Source organism: Perissodus microlepis, chromosome 3 (genome assembly GCF_051167445.1).
Source record: "Perissodus microlepis isolate ML-2025 ecotype Zambia chromosome 3, ASM5116744v1, whole genome shotgun sequence".
NCBI classification, from domain to species: domain Eukaryota; kingdom Metazoa; phylum Chordata; class Actinopteri; order Cichliformes; family Cichlidae; genus Perissodus; species Perissodus microlepis.
The window spans coordinates 31,866,595-31,888,374 of NC_140463.1; the positions used below are offsets into that span (position 1 = coordinate 31,866,595).

Below are 21,780 nucleotides of genomic sequence, written 5' to 3' on the forward strand. Positions count from 1 at the left end.
GCTCCGCACAGGCAGCAACCTACCCGGTTTTCCATGTGTCTATTAGGGCTGCCACGATTAGTCGACTAGTCACGATTACGTCGACTATCAAAATAGTCGACGACTGATTTAATGGTCGACGCGTCGTTTGAAGCTTTGTAAGATCCCAAAAGACGCAGGAATAAGTGGTAGGATTTAACAGTGTAATAACGGACTGAAACAGAAGATGGCAGCACTGCATGTACAAGGATGCCAGCTGCCGTTAAACCCCGAAGAAGAAGAAGCTGTGTCCCAGAATTCATAGCGCAGCCCAGCTCAGTTTCCAACATTGGTGGCAGCTAGTTAGTTTTAATATTACTCTTATTATTCTTTCTGGGTCACAAAATAAACGTTTAACATGTGTTCAGGCGAGAATGTAGCTGTGTAAACTTCAAATATCTGCTCAGTTTATCAAGACACCACATATTTTCAAAAGTGCTCCGACGTTTTCGGAGACGTCTGTTACCCACTAGCTCGATAGCTAACTGGGGGCAAGGCTCACTAGAGCCGTGAGAGCACCGGACTCCCGGCAAATCGTTTTCAAACCCACCGCTGTCTTTCGCTACTCAGGTTAAATATATATAAGTCACTTAGATAACTTCAAAATGTTATTGTTTGGCTTTTTTTTAGTATTTTATTTGTTCCTGAGATTAAAGTTATAGTTTTTACACAGCTGAATAAACATCAAACAGAAAACTGATTATCAGAAGTATGAGATGCTCGAGAATATACTCCAGTGTCCTGTTATATTTTAGACAGCAAGGAGTTTATTAAACTTCACCAAAACAATCTGCAAATTTCATTAAAATTTAATAAACTATCATCTTGTCTTTATTTTTAGTTAGCACATACCTTAAACAGTTAAAGCTGTAAGCTAATGATAGTTATATAAGAGCAGATGCTGCTGGTGCAATAAGCTGTGTTTTATGTCCAATGGATGCATGATCTGATTAGTCGACTAATCGCAAAAATAATCAGTGACTAGTCGACTATCAAAATAATCGTTTGTGGCAGCCCTAGTGTCTATTGGTAAATGTAGCTATTGGGTAATTGCTTATAGTTTGAGGGCTAAAGTTCTCATGTGTGCCAGCTAGGTTAACATTTATGGTGAGTGTTTAATGCTTAAATGTTGTGGAAACTGAAGCTTGAAAGCGTTTGAAATTCCTCCTGAAGTGTTGTTCAGTGTTATGAATGTTACCTACTTCAGCTGTTATTGAGGGGGAGGAAATGTGCGTCTGTCTGGAGGCGGCAAAGAGTGCACCATTTGTATCGATACTGTTGCAAATGCATCTTCATTTAATATTAATTTTAGTCATGATTAATATTGTTTTATCATTTTTTCTTTCTTGTTTAGCATGCATTGTACATTTTTAAACACAATTTTTGAGAGGGGAAAACCCTGAAGACCAGCTACATCTAGTAACACTTTTCAGAGAACAGTTGTATTTTCATTTCATTGAAGTATATAGTATGTTGTTGTATTTCAGGAACAAATATTTAAACCACGTGAATGTTGGAATTGAAGCATCATGAAAAAAAATTAAAGAAGTGAAAGTATCTGCAAGCCGTTCACTGAATCTGTTTATGAAACTGCTGATGCCGCCCGTCTTGCTCTTTTTCCATTCCAGCTTTTAGCTTGTGTTTGACCTTTTTTTTTTTTTTTTTTTAATTTAAGGTATTAGGACCAACTTTGCACACAAAAAATATTTTTCCCCCCATGAAGGAGCCCTTAAAAATCAGTTAAAATCAACTTTCTCCAAGCTTATCAGTTCTTGTATCAATGCAGGCATGTTTTTCTGACTGTTGCACATTGCAAAATGACGACGGCAAACTTGTGGCACACCACAGTCACATGCATGCCTTTCTACCACAGTTTCTCCAATGTGTTCAGGCTTACATGAGTGTGCAGTTGCACTGATGATGAGAACCTGTGTTGTCCTGCACTGATAATCAAAGCAACAGGAGAATCTACAAAGAATACATCATGTAAGTAGAATAGGGCTGCAGCGATTTGATTAATTTGAATGATTAGATTTATAAAAGATCCTCAACACACATGCTTTGCTTTGATGCAGAGCTGTTTCTATAATCACAGTCAAACCACCTGGTCAGCAACTCTCATGAAGAAAAGCAAAGATTGTAGCTACTCCATCCTCCGCCATTTGTTTTATGCAGGGAAAACTCCGCAGTAAGCCTCCAGCGGTTAATTTAAAATATGCAGATGAGCTGTTAACTTGTCTGACAGCTGTTCTGTTTTATATGGAAGATACCTGCAGCAAACAGGGGTGAGTCTAAAGGGGGACATGGGGTCTACTAGACCATATTAATTTCAAGACTTTCATAATATTTTTCAGATTGAAAGGGATAATAATATAAAATATTGTGTTAACTAAACTGCTTCTATAAAAAGGAGAAGCTTTTGTTCACAAGCCAGTAAAATGTACGTGGGCCAGTAAAACTCTGAGGCACTGACCTGAGGGTTGTTGGGTTGGACATTAAATTATTATTAATTAACGCCCACACCATCATAACGTCTTGTTTTCAGCAGCGCGGAAACTTTGCATCAAAGCACAGGGCAAACTTTAGAATGCTGATATGCTTGCTTCTCTTTATTGCAGCCACCACATCCCTCTTTAAATGCTTACAGACACAAACTCATTTGTTCAGTAGCACACTTAAACATGCAGACACACATGCACAAAAACTCTTAAACATGAACACACACCCAATCTGCCTCATCCAGGAGATAAAACACTGTTAAAACTCATTTGGCCTCCTATTATTGTCAGAAAGCTTTCCAGGAAGATAAAGTAAAGGTAATTTTTTTTTCCTCTTTATTTCTCACTAATAAGACAAAAGTATTTCTTAACCGATTAATTGGTGGTATAATCTATAGATTGCTGGATTACTAAACTAATCGTTAGCTGCAGCCCTAAAGTGGAATCCATAGTTCTTTTTCTACATAGTCTGTAGACTCATGCTCTGGTTGTTTGCAGATTTCTGCTTAACAAATGTTGTAAGAAAGAGAAAAGGAGTTGCATCCAACTGTGGACCATGTTTTTAGCCTCGTTTCGAGCAGGGTTCATATATTTGGTGTCACTCAAGAGGGCCTGTGGCTACAGAGGCCAGTGGAAGCTGTGAGGTGGCAAGGTGTTGAAAATGAGGTGTACAGCCACTCCATGGAGTTGTGATATCTGCTATCAGCCCTCAGGCTGGGAAACCAGGCACCTTTTTTTTTATAGGCCTAATCCCTCATCTCTCCTGTCTCCTTCATGCTACTGTCGAGTGTGCTCTGTGTTCAGCGGCTGAAAGGTGTAAATGCAAGTACATACATAGATTCAGACATGTGGTTTCATATTCACACATGGCCTCTATCAGAGTGTACTCGGCCACAAGTGTGGCAGATGTGTGAAAAGCAGCTTAACTAGGTGCGGATTGAAATGCGCACTTGGTAAGTACAGGGTGACTTAATCATAAGAAATTGCTTTTAATGAAATGTCTGGAAAAAAAATAGTGATTGGAACACCTTTTTAATTATGTTGCGGTCTGCAATTAACAGGGGAAGCCTCGTGCTTCTGCTTGGAAGGTGGAGAGCAGTTTGAGGGCAGACCCGTCAGCGCACCAACACCCTGCCTTCTAGTTGACCCCAGAGGCTACACCTTAACCTTTGACCTCGATCACATGAATGATGGCGTCTGGCGTCTGTATGTTGTGTTTCGGTCCCCGGGGAAGCGAGTGGGTCTACAGAAGGCAGATGTGCGCGCTTGTATCTGTGCATGTTTCTCTCTGAAATGTAGACAAAATATGGACGTTCTCGACTAGAGATGTCATCATTTCCACAGCATCGGAGCTGAAGTTTACATGACACCGGAGTGATTTGTATTGTAAATTTTGGAGATTTTACGAGACATGCTGTGTCTTCATTAGCAGCCGCGTAAGCTGGAGCAGCACAGAAACTCCCGTCAGTGTTGATTGTTTTGAAAAGGAGCATCAGCTACAGTAAATGCATTCATTTGAAGGGCATACGAGTTGCAGATTGCTAAGGCTTCTTTATAATCTAGCAGTGTCACCTGCACAGTCATTTTATATCTGCTTCTTACTCATCTAACCAGTGACCTTGTGGTAAGGAAATGCAAGAAAATATCCTGCAACTGATGTTGTCGTCGTCAGCGCCGATGCTTTCTGCGCCGTTTTTGTCAACGTTGGTTCAGAAAACAGCAACAGGACCTGTTATCAGCAGGCTTAACTTTTCAGTAGTGCTGGGTTTCCTTTGAAGGAGGTTTTTTCCTTCGCCACTATGATTTCATGTTGCAATTGCAATTAAGACTGTATATATTCATTATATTTATAGTTATATGAGCTTCACCTCCTTAAAATGCTACAAAAAAACATGTTGTGAGGCCGGGAGCTAAATCTACATGCCTTGGATGATTTGGGTTTTGTTTTATATCTGGTGCTTTTTGTGTGCGTGTTGCAGCACTTCTAATCATGTTATCTAGAAAAGCTGCTCTAAGTGCCTTTTCCTGACCACAGATATCACTCTCCATCAGTATTATGCAAGAAATTTTTAGTTCTTGTGTATATATAACGTGACGCCGCTCGGCTTGATAAGATGCACCACCTTCGTCTGGTGTTGCAGTACTTCTCTGCTGAAAGCAGCAACTTCTTCTTCTGCTGAACTTTGTCACTTCCTTCTAGGGATGCTTGAAAACAAGCAGGTCTGAAATGTCAACGAACAGCAAAAAATTTGCATAACAGTTTATGAGGCCTGCAAATATCACTCATTGAAGGGCATATAGTCTAAAAAATGTCTCCTTTTTAGAATCAGGACTTGAAATTGCTATAAAAATGGAGTCTTCTTACTACATGTGTGTTTCCAAGGACTGGAGAAGTTTGAGGAACAGAAAATGCAACTTTCCTCTTGCTTGATTTGTCGTATCAGATATATGCCTGAGCAACAGAGCAAAAAGCATGTGTGTGTTTTTGGATGTGCGTTTTCAGTTGAGCACACACAGAGGCCGTGTCGGGGTGTGCATTTCGTGTCTCTTCTGAGCCTTCGGGTGTTGATGCGTTTCTTTTTTTCCGTTCCTTCCTCAGCACTGTTTGGACTGTCAGTCACAGCTGTCAAACACATCCCCGTCTGAACGGCAGGCGGAGTTCACACTCTCTCAATCAGCCCCCCGCTGCGTGCGCATGTGTCGATGTGTGTTAACGTGCGCTCGCGTGCTAGCACGCGGAGGCGGGTGGTGATCCTCTATTCATAGTAACTGCCATCCCTCTCTGTCACAAATACCTCATATGTCATGCTACCTGTCAGAGAAGGATGGGAGACAACCGCCCCGTTTCCCCACCACGCTCCACCCAGAGGTTAATTTTAATCGAGAGGAATTACAGATGTGTTCTTCAGGGTAATAATTCATCAAGAAAAGCACCCCCCAATTAAAATGTTGATGCCAGCTGCAGACTGGGGGGAGGTTTAATTTTTATTTTTTTTATTTTTTTATTTTTTTTTTTTTAGAGAAGCTACAACCAGCAATTATGGTGTTTGATGAATCAATTTAACTTATTGGCTCTAAAGTTGCATTAGAGTCATTTGATGGGAGTGGATGAATGGTTTGGCTTCTGTTCTTTTTTTCGATTTGCATCGAATAAAGTGACTCAAATACTTGATTCAATCCGATTTTTAAGTTTCATGTCTTGACGTCAGCTGTTTCTTGTCTACATTTGACAAACGTGCATGCTTTTGTCTTAGCGATGGTCGCTATGACTTGTGTGCATACGTTGTGCGGAGGAGGCCCGAGGGGAGGTTTAGCGAGGAGTTACACTCTGCGTCTTAAGTCGTGTCTGCTGCTGGTTAGAGGTGCTGGGTTTTAATAAGCTACCACAAGAATACGGTCTGCCACCTTGTCTCTGCTCCTGTGTTCACCCTCTGAGAAATTAAAGTGTCAGTCTGGTGTCAGTTTGTGAATATTTGTGGCCATCTGTGTGCACTCTGAGTCAGCCTGAATGACAAAGAGGTGCTTTTGGGAATTAGTAATATAAACAAATGATATTGGCAGTATTGGGGAAAAACCTTTTTTCATTTTTTTTCCCCCTTCTTCCTTTCGGTACGGTTTTGCTCCAAACACTATTAAGAACAATTCGTTTGGTGAACCTAATCCATCACTGGAAAGGTGAAGCTTGACAGTCTTTGGTTTGCAAAGCTGCATAAGAACGGAAATACCCAAACTATTCTGCCGCGTTCCCTTCAGCATCCCAGATTAATGCATGCGTTGGTTTAGGCAAACAAACAGGTGACACGACAGAAGGGAGCATTCCTCTAACTTTGTGCTCCTCAGATTTTTCTCTGTCAAAAACTTTCAGCCGGTAGCTATCTGCTGTGCTGTCAGGACCCTCATTCTGTCACTCACAAGCCAGTGAAGCCAACAGACGGCGCAAAGCGAGATGCTTCTGGTAGTCTGGTAGTAGAAAATGCAATAGAAAAGAAATGCTGATGTCAGACTCGGTGTATTTTTGATACTGAGAATGTGCGGTTGTATTAAGTCGGCCTTTATCTTGAGAAAAAACCCACAATTGTGGTAAACTACACATCAACTGTGCACGCAGTTGTAGTTAAAATGTGGCTGTGCATTATTTAATATATACAGAGGGGGTGGGGGTGGGAGGAGAGTGCAGCAAATTAAGAGGAAGAAGGGTGGGTGGGGGGGCTTTTTGTTTGTGATTTTTCTCCCAGTGATTACACCATAAAATTCAGAATCTGAAAACAAACTGCCCTTAAAACTTGATTACAAAAATCTTTTTTTTTTCCTTCTAAAAATATCAGTGTCAAGTCTATGCTACAATTTTGAAACCAGGGCTGTGGTTAATATACATCATCTTTGACTCATCTGTCTTTACTTTCCACTTAGAAGGATTTAGACTGTAAGAAATTCTGACAGTATGATGAAGTGTGTTTAGATCGTCTTTGTTTAAAAAAAAAAAAAAAGTCAGAAAGAGTTTGAGTTAACCAAAAAGAATAAACCCCCCCCCCCCCCCCCCCCCCCCCCCCACAAACACCATCAAATTCTCAAGTTTGGAGAACCAAAAATAGGAAGTGATGGGCATTTGCTTTCTTGAAAATTCATTTGTCTCTCAAAAACGTTGGCAAATAAATGACCAGAATTGCCTCACAGACGTGTCACAATACCTGAAATTTAGAAGTCTGTGACAGTAGGGTTGCACACTTCTCAGTACCCACAAAAACCTGCATGGAATCCTAAATTCATTTTATTTAAAATATTAATTTCATAGTTTTATGAGAAGACGGACCAAAATGTTAGGGTGGTTGCCTGCTATCGTTACTATGAGGTATAAAGTTAGTTATATTATGTTCGCTTGAGCATTTGGATAACCTTGGCTACTGCAAAATTTAGCCTATAGAACGTAGCTGATTTCACAAAGTCTGTGCCAGCTGTGGCTAACAAATTGGAAACCACTTTCTTCTTCCTACAATACTAAACTGAAAACCCAAGTCTCATAATATTTTCAGATTTAGTGTCCTGACTAACTCCATGCCTGCTTAGCATGATTATCCCTCATCCTCTGTCTGTCTTTTCAAAATATGGAATTAAAAACATTCTATTATTGTACTTCTCTTTAATTGATTATTACTGAATTACATATACATACAGACCAAGACTCAAAAGGCACCAATAGTACACCTTTGTAAGCTGACAGAGACATCACTCATGCTTTCCATTGGAACTCCAGAGTAAGGGCATAGCCTTGCACTGCACACTTGTAAATGCACACTGTCCCTGCTGCACACTGTCCCTGCTCATATCTATTCACTGCCCTTGGCACACTAACCCATAACTAACCATGCCAAGGTAAGCTACTAGCAAGTTGGCTTAGCATTTTAATGGGCCTATCAGGTTCCTAATAGGATATGGCCACAATACAAAGGACCATTACAGGGTTTATAAACACACATGTAAAAGACTGAAAAAGGGGAGGAAACAGGGAAAATATTGGTGCTTGCAGCAAGTGGGAACCAAATGATTGAGGAGGATAAAAGTTTGGCTTTAACGAGTGAGTTTTAAGACAAATTTAGAAAGGAGAGCCACATGTGGAAGCACAGGTGACATAACTAAACATGGGTTTGAGTTTGCAGCACATTTAAATGGGCTACGACAGACAAATGATAAAGCCAAAACAGACTTTTTTGCACTATTGCTTTGAAATTTGCGGATTGTCTTGAGTTATGAATCACATGCAGCCCTGTCTCTTACAGAGTTGCACTTTCGTCACTTCCTAAAAACCCAATTTCAGGGTGGGGTTTTCCTGCTGGAGCAGCAATGACTAAAAGGCAGCCCCGGGTCACAAAATCTTTGTTGGTTGGTTGTCAACTTTCCTTCACCGTTTTTGCCCTAACAAGCATTTGCTAGTATGACCTCACTCCTTCCTGGTTAACTGTATCTCCTCCACCGCATCCACCTTCAGTGACGGCTTAATGAGGTTTTTTTCTTTTCTTTTTTTCTTCTGCTAAGGCTACCAACCTACCTGTCTGCGGCTGGCTATTTAGCAGTAACTCAACTTTCAAATGTCTCATTTAAACTGCTTATGAAACCCTGTGTCTCGTCATATTCATAGGAAAGTGTTAGAGGAGGAGGAAGAAATCAGACAAAATTCTTACTCATTCCTTAGGTCATGAAGTCCAAAGGAAAAGATGAGACATATTTTTATGTTTAGTAGCTTGTTGTCTAGCACCCCAAGGAGATGCAAAGTGCATTAAAATGCAGGCGCAAAGTGAGGCAAACCCAGCTGAACAGGAATGATGAACGCAGTTAAGCATGCAACATTAATAAGTGAATGAAAACTATTCAAGAAAGGCTCAAGTGTAGCTAAAAACCTCATCTCCATGCACTCCGAGGATTCGCTTTTGATGGGGTTCAGGTTGCTTTTTGTGCTACCCTTGAGTCACCAAAGCGCGAACTGAACTTTGATGAACTTTGGCACGCAATGAGACATTGACTGTAGGCAAGCCTACCCGAAAACTGCAGCTGCAACAGTCAGCATGCCTTTCTTTTGCCATTGCAGCTCTACCTTTTGTGGTTTCCTGTGCTAGGTTTTTTCTTGTTGGTGTTTTGTGTCTCGAGTGAGTCTGTGGAGGTGAATGGAAATGTGGACTGTGGTTTTTCACAGAACTTGCTAACTCTTTAACAATTGACCGCCTTGATCTCTGTGCTCTACTTTACAGTAAAATCAGTCTTGCCATCCACAATGTTTGCATATAACCCCAATGAAGAATCAGAATGTGCAAGATTAGAGATCAGTGCGTATTGTAAATTCTGTCTATAATAAATTTTTCAGGCTTTAATTTCATTTGATAGTAGTGAATTCAATACACACACACACACAAAAACTAAGTGCAGACAGAAAAGAAAGGAAGCAGTCTTTATTTTCTTCTTCCATCCACCTCTAAATCCTTAAATTTGATCTCCTCGCCCTCTTTCCTCTATGCACCATCCTCTCGGTGTTGCTCGCCTCTCCTGTAATCTCCCCTACACTTTCCCCGTATTGTTCCTTCCTCGCTTGGTCCCTGCTTTCAGTGGTTCGGGTGAGGTTTGGAAGCAGGGGGAGAGAACAGAGAGCCGTCTGGAATCCATTAGCTTGTTGAGGCATCAGTGTTTCACTGTGGGAACCTTATTGATTGCCCTCCTTTATAATTATTCCACCTCCACTCGCTCCGTCTGTCTCTGGCACAGATCATGCTTTCAGTTTCTCTCCCGTTCTCCTGGCCTTCATCCCCTCTTCCCCTTGCCTTTTTTTTGTTTTGTTTTTTCGTGCTATTTTTATCCATCTTTTTGTGGCATCATGACTACTTTTCTAAAAGTTGCGCCCAAGGCTTGCATGCTAAAACCCCTAACCAGTTGAGTGACACAGTATCTCTGTGTTTACTGATGCTATCTACGATGTAGTGACATACTTACAGGCAGCATGCAAAGCTACCACATCCTACACAAGAATGAAAATCCTAATCGCCTTTTTTTTTTTCTTCGTAGAGGCACTGGGCACTTTTATATAACTGCCTTTTAATAACTTAATATGTAGATCTGCAGACATAAGCCCTTAAACCCAGCCAGTTTTGTGATTGCAGATATGTGTATGTTTGAAGGTTTGACCAACCATTTGCCTTTCAGACTCATTCTCGTGTGTGACGGTGAACCAATTCTTTCTTTTTGGGTTATGGTCCGACAAAATGGGATATTTTAACGATGTGTCCTTGGTCTGTGTGAAATTTAGTTTGCAGATTCTGATTCTTGGGGTTTAAATTTAAATAAAACTTCAGCCTTGAGTCAATAAATAGAAAACCAACACTGTTTTCAAGCTCTTATTTCACTGAGCTGTGCACAAAACTCTGATGCTTCCAAACCGCTCTATTACAGTATAACTGTAGAGCTAACCGGCCTCCGTTGAGATCACTTGATTCCCTGGTAATTAAGCCACACATTATAAAGAGTGTGCAGCGTTTTTCATTTGAGAAGCTATTCAGAGAATATTGAAGCCTTTTGTGTGGAAGAAAACAAAAAAAGTGTAATTTCCTGACCACCGACACCCGCTCTTGTAAAACAGAAGGTGGTCTGAATGTTGGATTCTTATTTAATTGTATTTTTTTACTTTATTTTTTTGCCACCCACTATTTTTTGATTTAGCGCGTGTAATTCTGACGATTTCACGCTGCTTCACATCCAAACCCTTATTACGATTGTTTAGAGGCTCCATCCAACCCGAGTACACAGGATCCGAGTCGTAATGGTCAGTCTCAGACAATTGGCTTTTCTTTGTGCTCCCACTGAGGTTGTAAGGTGTAGGTGCAATCAAGCACACGTATCCATGCCGACTGTTTCTACCATACTGTGCAAAAGTCTTGGCCCCTTTTTTTCCTTTTTCTTTTTCTTCCTTTTTTCTAAAGCGTGTTTTTGAGCGATACCCCTAGGCTTTCTCTACATCTGTCAAAGCTTTTCTTTGGATCTTGGCTGCTTTTTCACTCATTTTCAGTCCAGTCCTTATAGCTGACTAATTTCAACCAGTAGTGTAATGTTAACATACTTAACTCTGACCTGTTTAATCAGAGTTTAATTAGAGAAGCGCACTGAACTCGACAGACAAACCAGTGTTGTGTCTACAACTTGGCAAAGAACTCTTTTTAAATTGTGTCTTCAGATACAGCCTGTCACAAAACCACATCATTTGTTCCCCTTTTTTTACGTTTTCATTGGTTAGCAGTGACTTATTACCCTAAAGAGATTTTGTTCCTTGCAGATTTGTTTCTTTTTTTTCAGTCCTGAGGAGAATAGTGAAACAGTTTCTCTGTATTGCGTGTAAAAGGCTCGACGTGTTGCTTTACAAGCATAAAAGAAATAAGTTGACCATAAAACCGTCACACTCAGCTGAGATATGTTGTAACTTTACACCCCATCGTCGTACATGTGGTTGTTTGCGGTGGTTTCCTTGATACATCTATTACTAAGAGTTTGAGTATGACTCAGTGACAGTATATTGATTCATCAGTTTTCCAGCACACTAAATTTGACTTCAAGTCAGCTTTCAACATTTGGGGCAGAAACTTTAGTGATTGGTAGCATGTGACGTCTTCATAGTCACGGAAATTTGAGGACTTTAAAGTCGGGTCATGAACCTTAAGCCGAGGGCGAAAAATGGTTACCTGACTGATCCTGTAATCTTCTTCTTTTGTTGCGTTGGGGTTTAAACTGTGCAGAGCAGCCCTCTCAGCACAAACTCACGTCACTTTGTTTCGTTTGGGTAGAATAAACGATCTATCCATCCCAGTCATGATTCAGCCAACAGTTTGAGTTAAATTCAGGCTTTTGTATCATGACGGATGTTTGCAAAATCACCTCGGCTCGAGAATAAATATACAATTCACAAATTCTTCCTTCTCTGGTCACCATGCTGTCTTCTGTTAATAGGCATTGTTTTAAGCACACACACCTTAAAAGCTTGGACTGTGCCTTTAGTTTATTTATGATAAACTGTATGTGTTTTAATTAGCGAGTTTAGCTGCTGCCTACCAGCCAGCCACAGCTGGGTCCTCAAAGCGCCATTTATTTGCTTCTCCTGTTATTCTATCAGAGGACCTGCTGACTGAACTGCAACCACAGCGTCTTACACGGCTGCTACCCACAGCAGGCCCTGCTCTGCTTTCAGAGTTTATCCACATAGAACCTGCAACAGGACAGGATAATGTAAATGTGGAGCACAAAAACATTTTAATAACAAAGGACTGAACTGAGTTTTGCTCACTGTCCTAAGACAAAGGTAGATGTAGCAGTTGTAGTAGAGGTTTGATATTCTTTCATGCTTTTAAAGAGGATTAAGCACTTCCTCCATGTTTGATCTGTTTCTCTTTTCTTATTACGGATGTTTTGAGTTGGTGTGTAATTGAGTGATGACTCCATACATGGAGGGGGGAAAAAATCATCAGTCAATCAACCAAATGAGCCATTTCAAAAACTCGTTCAGTCCAGCTCGTTTCATTATGGTCCTTGGCTGACTCACATTAACTAAGCACGTTTACCTTCTCTGCTTATTCGTATCGTTTCCCTGAAGAATCAATGAACCGCAGGGCTCGCAAAATCGCTAGCCCGACGTCCCGGGGCTAGCGATTTTTCCAGTCGGGCTACCAAAATCTAACTCAGCCCTGCCCGTTGGGCTATCATAGGAAGGAAAATATATGTCTATGCTTTTGCATTCTTTCGCCAATGTAGTTGAGTAATTATGTCATTGGCATCGATGAGCCACTGTCAATATGTGACATATTGAAATCGCGTTTGAATTTGCGCTTGTTTTTTGCTTTCACTTTCATTTTGCAATTGCGCGAACGGTGTGCAGAGAGCAGCAGCACTGATTGGTGAGTGACGATTAATTGCGCACCAATTCCTCTGACATCGTCTTATCACTCATTAGCTTACTATTCAAACGCGACAAGTGAAATCTCTCGCAGCAAGCTTAAACATGTGAGAGGTTGAGTGCGCAAAGAATCGCTGACCGTTATGTAAGTACGTGTGTAAAAGCAGCAGGATTTACGCTGGTATTTTAGTTCTGCTCAGCCAAATAAGACAGGTCAGGGTGAAGAAGGGGCAGCCAAAGAAAAGCCTACCACAAAACGGAAAAGTTATGACAAATCAGACTATGAGGCCAAAAGAAAGCGCAGCTTTTTTGGTTTCATGGACAAAAGAATTTCTGTGGCTGGAATATGACAAGCTAAATAACATGATGTTCTGCCAGGCGTGTTGTGAGTTTCATTTGATTTCTGAGTCGACAAGCGCCTTTGTTACTGGGACCAGTAATTTTAAGAAAGACCCCATCAGAACCCATGAGAAATGCAAGAAATGCATTATTGCCCAGTCTGCAGTATCTTTCCCAGAACAAACAGCAATTGCAAAAAAACATACTAAAAATAAATCAAGCACAACAAGAACTCCTGAAAAAGCTGTTTAGAACAGCGTGCTATATTGCAAAGAGTGAACTACCATTGGCAAAATTTAGCAGTCTTTGCAAACTTCAAAAAGCAAATGGCCTAGATCTTGGTTCCACTTGCCTCTTACCTGTGACTTCATTGGAAATTTCAGATTCAGGATCTGACACAGACTGATTCATGTTCTACACAGTTCTTACAAGAAATTCTTCATAGAAATTTCTGTTCAATTTGAACCAAGTATTTGAGTTGATGGTTGTAATTTTTATACAGTTGTTGTGATTTGCATTTTAACAATTTTTTTGATTAATTTTTGTTTCTGTTGCAATATTATACTTTAATGTATAATATTGTAACGGAAACAAAACATAAAAAAATTGATTTCTTTTTTTATTCGGGCTACTTAAATTTATTTTGGGCTACCAAAAACTGAAGAATGCCTGCCCGAAGGGCTACCAGAGATTTTGAAATTTTGCGAGCCTTGAACCGTCAGTATAACGGAGACCTTTTAACCTGAGGAGTGCCATGCCTCGGAGCGGTCTTTCTTTACAAAATTGCAGGCAGAATGTCAGTGGGTTCAGCTAAAATGCTTTTCGATCTGTATTTTATGCACACTCTGAATACTTTAGAATAATTTGCATTCACAGGAGAAATTAAAAAGATCAGTTTTCTTGTTGAAATTCACGCCTTTTGCTGTTAATTCAGAAATACCAATGAAGTAATTAAATTGGTGCAGTACCAGTATTTTAAAATGAGAATTTCTGTCCCCGTGGTTTGTAATTTTTAAATCGCTGCAATATGCCTTAGGTACCAGTGGATTGGAGGCACTGCCAAAAAATTCATCAAGTCAATGTTCTTGTTCAGGTTTTACAATTTAGATTTGCAAACACAAAGCCAGAAAGCTGCTTTTGTATTAACGTGTGTGTGTGTGTGTGTGTGTGTGTGTGTTTGTGTGTGTGTGTGTGTTTTTTTTTTTTGTTTTTTTTTCCTTTTGTTTTTGTTTTTTTGTCTTTGGGGTGTGTGTTTTGCTATCAATAGGATCTTCACGACTACATCAATGTGTTATTTTAAGACTATAGCTTATTGTAACACAGATAATAGAGATAAATATGGTTAGGGCTTCTCTGAGCACCATTTAAAATCTCTGTAATCTCAAACCCTTCACACCTGTTTGTTGAGCACGTCGGCCAGTGAAGAACCGTCGTTTGTTCAGCTGCTGAACTTGAGTTTCTGAAATTCAGTAGTAATACTAAATATACCGATTAGCTGATCTGAACCCAGTGGGGTTCTTTCCCATTGATGTTCAACGTGTTTCAACACGACGGCAATTAGTTTGAACAAAATTCATTCGCTTGAACCTGAAAACACAAAGTCGTGTTTTCACGGCAAACAAGCGGCGTGACGTTTGGCACGTCCTCTGTTTGAACACGCTGCCAAGGCCACGCTGCTTTTTATGTGCGTTTGTACATGTGCTGGGTTTTTTTTTTTTTTTTGCAATGCACTGTTTACTCTGCGTTTGTTTGTGGTTGATAACCAACCCACTCATGTTTTCTTCTCACTTTGTGTCTTTGCAGGAAGTTCGGGGAGCGCCCTCAGCCACAGCGCCTAACAAGGTGAGTGTGAACACGCACTCGTGGTCCCTTTAGAGCTTGTTTTCTTGTCATAGTGCTGGGTTTTATGTGTACCTTTGTTTATGTATGCCGTTGTGTTCTTGTGAACACCTATTCTAGGGACCCGCCCCTCCCCAAGGTATTTGCTACCTTTTTTTGTTTGTTTGTTTTCTAGATTTGATTTTGTTTTGATTATTACTATTTTGGACACTTCATTCTCAAAAGAATTAAAGTATAGAGACCCTCTGAAGTAACCCTAATATGTGGCTTACTAATACCACTCTGGGATTACCAATAAAAAAGAAACCTTTGCAATAAAAAACATCAAAAACTACACAATTTTTTTCCACCCTGTCGTTTAACTCCATGCCCCTCCCCTTTTTTCTTAATAACATAAGCTTAAAGCTACTTCAAATCATTGATGATTACTTATAAACTCAAATGGTGAAGCATAAGAGGCGCACACTTGACACTAAGGTTGGGTGTTTTGCTTCACCCAAACCTAGTGTTGGGTGATTACATTAGTGGGTGGATATCAGCTGCAAGGCTCTAAAGTTATTAAGTGATTTATTTCTCTTTTCTTTTTTACTTAGACTGTTAGTTTTGCTTATTCATCCAGTTTTTTTTCTTTTCTTTCTTTGGCCTGTTTTCTCTTGTTAGATCATGATTATGATTGGTCCGTGTAGCCACTACACCCACACACACACGCACGACACGCGCACATTACCTTCAAAGCGTGCAGAAGTCCAAGCATGAACTTTGTACACGCGCTGGTGCACGCCTATACCCGTCTGTTTTGCAAGTGTTGATTGTACATTGAGGGCACATGTGTAACTGTGGCGTTGCAGAAACAGTTTAAAATGAAACTCATCATGTGACAGTGTCAACTTAATGCATCAGTGGGGATGTTAGTTAAAAAACCTCCTTAGTTGATGAGCTATCACTATTAACATGAACGATTCTCAACATTGTCCACCGGCACATCCCCAACTGACCATGTGAATAATAAATACCTCGCTTTTTTCTTTAACAGGAACTTTTTTGTTTTTAACTACGATTTCCACGCCTAATTTTTACAAGCGTTTTAATAATTTTATATTCACCAGCAGATTTGCCACATAAAATCTGTTGAGGCAGCGAGGAGCTCATTTCAAGCTGTGATTTCCAGAAGCGGAGAAATGCGTCTCTAACAACCGCTGCTGACGAGCTGCAACGTTGTTGTTGATACAACAATAGCGTACGACATGTGCAGCTTTACTGTGGAGTCCTGCACAGCTGCTTTCTGTTGACCCCAGCTTTGCTGTATTACCTCATTTTTGTTCTGCTATTGATCTCTGCAGACTCACCTCCTTTGGGACTGTTTTAATGTGCTTGTGTTGAAATGAACAGTGCTATTTTTGCCGTTGTTTGTGGAGAAACATGCTAGAGAAGCAATAAATAACCCTTTCTGAGGCCTCACGGTCCAAATGTGCGCTCTCTGCGCTGTACTCGTCTTACTGTGTGTAGCTTTTTTGACGAGCCGTACTGCAAGTTTTTGATTATTGTGTTCTTCTTAAGTTTGCTCCAAGTTACTTGGAGTAACATTTGGGTGAATCCAGACCGTTGATGGATGATGTGGGTTGCTTTTTAGGGATTGTGTGTGTGTGCGCACGCACTTGTTTGCTTATTAGTGTTTGCTGTTCTGAATAACAAAGACTCTGTGTGTGTGTGTGTGTGTGTGTGTCGCTCGGCTTTTGCGCGTGGCACTCAGCGGGGAAAATGAGGGGGTTGCGTGTTGCTTGGAACAGCCGAGCGTGGTTTTGGAAAAAGGGGCCCCTGCACCTTTTGATGTGTCCCCCTCTTTATTCATGTGCTGCCAGTCCGCTGGCTCGCACTGGCCCTTCGATTCGTCTGATGGTTTTTGATGGCCAGAAATATGTCCGACACAAAACACTCTTTAACAAACAGCCGAAAGGCACAACAGAGCTCGTTTAGTTCATGTGACTATGGTTATGGTCTTTGTTGGCCTGTCAATCTGCTGTAGAGTCTTCGCGTCCGCAGGTTTTCTTTGGGTGCTGCTCTAAAATTTTGCAGCATCCCGCAGGAGATTTTTATAGCAGCCAAACCTCCAGGTCCTAGAGGTTCACACTGTCAGGGAGGCTACTCAACTGGAGCAAACACTTCTTGGGTTCAGACAAATCCACTTGCACAAATTTACACAAACGGACTCAACATGAGAATACAGGCTGGGTTGCCAAGTTTACTGGCAACTAATTTACTGTTTTGTTTTTTTTTTGAAAATAACAAGCCAAGAAACAGAAAATGGATCACTTTACACATTCAGTCTAAAAAAGTACAAATTTCCAAATATAAAAATTTGGAAATTAGTCATAAGGGAGTACATAGTCTAATGGGCACGTAGAGTTTGACTTAAAGGACTTTAAAACCAATACTGATTTTGATATTTGGTGATTTTAACAATTCAAGATATGGGCCAATATGTTTATTTTCTTTCAGACACACAAAAACAAAAGCAGTTTCCCTAACATTTTTGCCATTCATCAGTTATAAATGCTGATACCAGCATATCTGCAGGAACTGTATTGTCAATAGCATAAATGAGCCATTTCAAACTGTTAATCACAGCTACAGTTAGAAGAAGAAGCAGGTATTTATTTATTTCACTTCTCTGGTCACAGTGGGTTGATCTGCCTGTTTGATTGTATGTTTTAGGATCAGATTACACCTGCCATTATCATATATACCAACACTGAGGGCGCAAGTACCCACTGCAATATTCTCCTGAGTGATCGGTGACGTCACCCAAGCAACGACACCAGCGCTGTTTTAATTCGGATTCTGTTTGCGTATTTTAATTTTCTCACGTTTTGTCGTTGATGCAGAAATGTCAAAGCGGAGGATTTACTCTGTTTACCGCGTAGCAAATGATCAGAGCTGAGATGAGTGCAAGCTGTAGCAATATCCCACAGTTGTCAGCAATTTTCCATTTTTGTGTGTGTGTGTGTGTGTGTGTGTGTGTGTGTGTGTGTGTGTGTGAGCTTACATGGCTCATCCGGAGGTCAGACATCAAACAGTGAGGGGTGTGTGTGTGTGTGTGTGAAGGCCACGTCTCCTAGCCTTGTAAAAGGAGGCTAAAGTGGCTGATTGTTAATGCTTTAACCCAAAGCCCCACACTACAATTGTGTGTAATCTACCTTTTGTGATGCACAAGGTGCAAACTAATTACTGTCTGATCATCTTAATTGAGCTGTTTCACCGCGCATGTGTGTATTAATGTGGCCCCGCCCCTCTGCTCTTCGTGTACGTGTGTTTGAGTGTGTTCACAGGGGGTCCTGTGACAGTGCTGCTCTGCTGAAGACGCTATGGCAGATGTACGGGGCAGATGCCTGTCTGCTCTGCTGCATCTGTAGCCTGACTTAACCCCCCCCCCCCCACACACACACACACACACCATATCGCCTGCTGTTAAAGATACGCCTTTTATAAATCTGTCTGGCACATTTTTGTCTCACCTCTCAAGCGTGTCGTCTTTTGTTTCGTATGTTCCGATTTTTCTTTTGCCCGATCTCCTCTCCTCACGTTTTATTTCTGACCCCCCTCCTTCTTTTCACTCGCTGTCACCGACTGCCTTTTAGCACATTTTTTGGACCTAAATAAAGCCCGTCAGAAATTAAACCTGCAGCTCAGATGCTGTTACTTTTCTGTGTGAGTGTGTGATGTAGACTCTTATCTGTGGTTATTGGTTTTATTACATGTGGGCGTACTCGGTTTAAATGAAGTGACCCTCGTTTCCTGTCTCTGCATGAACGAAGGGCTGATTTATTTATTTTTACCCCGTTTTTTTTTTGTTTTTTTTTTAATCCCTCAAATACAAATGAACAAAGTGTAATGTTTTGAAATTTGGTCTTACCTTACTCGTATTTTGATTTGCACTGGAATTTCGTGCATCTGCTGCGTGCTAGTCTTGCACAGGAAGTAGAGCTGATTCTGGTCACAGTCTCTCTCACTTCTCCTTCCGTCTCCAGCGCTCAGAGTCTGTGTGGCGTGCGTGTGCTCGTGTTTCACTCTGTATAAGCTACAAATGATTACTCAAGACGGCCCTGTCGTGTTAGGGTGAATGTGTTAGATCAAAGCCAAAGTCTTTATCGATATCGATGTGAGACGTACGAGTAAGAGTCATTTAAGAGACGGGAATCTCGTTACTCTCCTGCTGCCACCTGCATTTTGTAGCACGAAAAAGATTTTGGAAGCATGCCCCGTTTCCATTGTCTTTATTATTAATACACACATGGGCATAGCTGTTTGTGTATAAAAGAAAAAAAAATATTTCTGGCACCTCTATATGGAACAAAATGTATGTTAGGCAGTAAATATATTGAATTGTCTGTTTTATGCTTCAGTAAGAAGAAAAAAAAATATTTTATTACACCCGTATTCCTTCAGGGGGGGAAGTCCAAACCTTTTGGGTGGGGTGACAGGAAAAACCCTGTTGACACATTTCTGAAGACTGAATAATAATGCACAGCGTAACAGTGCAATATAGAGAACAAATGCACAAATACTGCTTTAATCCATTTTTAGGGGTTTTCCCCCTCTGATGCACAGCTCCTGCGTAAAGTCCTGATGTTTCTGGTTCACTGCGTCGTGATAGTCATCTGTCGTCTCTTTTGATGTCTTTCGCATCCTTTTATACTCGTCTCCCCCGAAATCCTTCAAGACATATTTGGTATCTTTGTAAAGCTCTTGTTCCCCGCTAGATTTTCATATAAAATTCTGCGGGTTTGAACAAAGCTTGGCTACACAGCACAAGTTTGGATCGATGGACCCAGTGTTGGGGACTTTTGTGTTGTTGTTTTTTTTTTTTTGTTTTTTTTTTCTTTCTTTCTTTTTTCTATTTGATCATAGGATATTCAGTTTCACATGATTGCTGCCACATGTGGTGCATCTTTGTTATCTATTCAGTGGTTGTTTGGAGGTGCTCTGAAGTGAAAATCGGCATACATAAAGAGCCGCTGTGAGTCAAAGCGCGATCGTGCCAAAGCATTTGTGTCTTGATGGGGAATGGTCTCTCCCCAACTCAGCCACAGTGGTCTGGAAGGGTTTGGTGAGCGCTGAAACGGTGTCAACCACAAGCCGAGGCTGTCGCACGACACTTAACAAACACTAGCATTACATTTTGTGGTCGTGCAGTAACTACGTGCCATTGTATTTAAATATTTGATCAAACTGCTTCCCTTTTTATGAGCGTGACCCTGACTCTGAGGCTGGCTGATGTAACGTTTCTTTTTTTTAATTTGGTGTTTTATTTCCTTTTGTCAGGAGGACAAGAACTGATTCCAAAGTGTTGACAACATGAGCTTCAAAATGAGTGACGGAGCCCAAAGATCTCATTAAGTATGGCACCCAATGCATGGTCTGAGTGGACCGTTATAGTCGTGCTGCTCTTATAAGGAGGTCAGCACATGCATAGATGATCTTTGTAAGCCCAAAGACAAGGATTTGTGTTTTGTTTTCTCTACTCATGACTCTGTATCAGATCAGTGAGAGATGATGTTACTTACATGGTCCTATACATATTGTTTTCTGTTTGCAAGGTGCAGCCAATCAGAAGAAAGCTGATTTAGCAGGAGGGGGATGGCAGATAAAACTGCCTGGGTGTGCACCCAGACCATTATTAAAGATAAACATAGATTATTTTAAGTGTGACTTATACAAAGCTTGTATAAGTCACACTTATACAAGCTTTACACATAAGATTTAAAAAAAAAACAGCTGAAAATGGGGGTAAAGCATCATTTAAAGATGTTCTCTGATTTATTTAGGTGCTTGAAGCTAACACTGTTGGATGTTTTAAAGGTTATGTAAAACTGATAGGTTTAGTTTAATGTCAGATGCCATTAGAGAGGCTGTGTTCCTGTGTTATAGAAGTTTCTCATGTGTACTTTGCTCAAGGTGTCTGCCATATTGGACACGATGCGTCCTCTGGTCACTGATTGGTGGGGGAGTGGCTCCTGGAGGCTGCTGGCTGTCACTGGGTGAAATGACAAACGGGGTGAATGCACCAAAAATCTTGTTGTGACTGCGTTGGTCCCTCGCAGATCGCCACAGCAGCCTGTAGTTTACATGTAAGCATATGAAGTCGCTGAGCGGTAGTATAAACTAAAAACCTGCAGAAATGTAAAAATCCATCCTCAGAGTAAAAGTTGTTTCTTTTGAAATGTACGGACTACAGCCGTAAGGCACAACTACAGCTCTGAATAGTTGGAAACTACGGCCAACTGTGGCAGTCTGCTATCAGTCAACACAATCACACGGAGATTTTCACCATCTGGTCTGTGAATACACTCTTTTTCCATCACTGGTGTTTGTCAGACGGTTGCAGAGCAGTCTCTAGGCAGACAAGCTAAGATCCTGCTGTTAGGGGGCCACGTGATTGCCAAACTGAAACTGTTCATGTATTTTACTTGTCGCTCCAAATTGTATCTCTTTATCTTTTTTTGTGAATGACTTGATCTAAATGTTTTTATTTAGGGTCTTTAGGACATGCATAAGATGCAAACCATCTTTTAGAAGCTTCCTCTAAGTCAGGGGTCCGGTGTCCCTGCAGGTTGTAGATCTCACCCTGGGTCAACACACCTGAATCACATGATTAGCTCATTACCAGGCCTCTGG

At 40.9% G+C, this 21,780-nt stretch overlaps 1 protein-coding gene across 1 annotated transcript in view; it reads left to right on the forward strand.

The window, feature by feature from the left end:
• rbpjb (recombination signal binding protein for immunoglobulin kappa J region b) overlaps positions 1–21,780 on the forward strand; it is a 55,166-nt gene that overhangs the window by 15,641 nt on the left and 17,745 nt on the right. Inside the window, exon 2 of the mRNA XM_084924093.1 lies at positions 15,073–15,111. Within this exon, the coding sequence (XP_084780219.1) occupies positions 15,073–15,111 (39 nt within the window). The remainder of the gene's footprint in view (positions 1–15,072; positions 15,112–21,780) is intronic.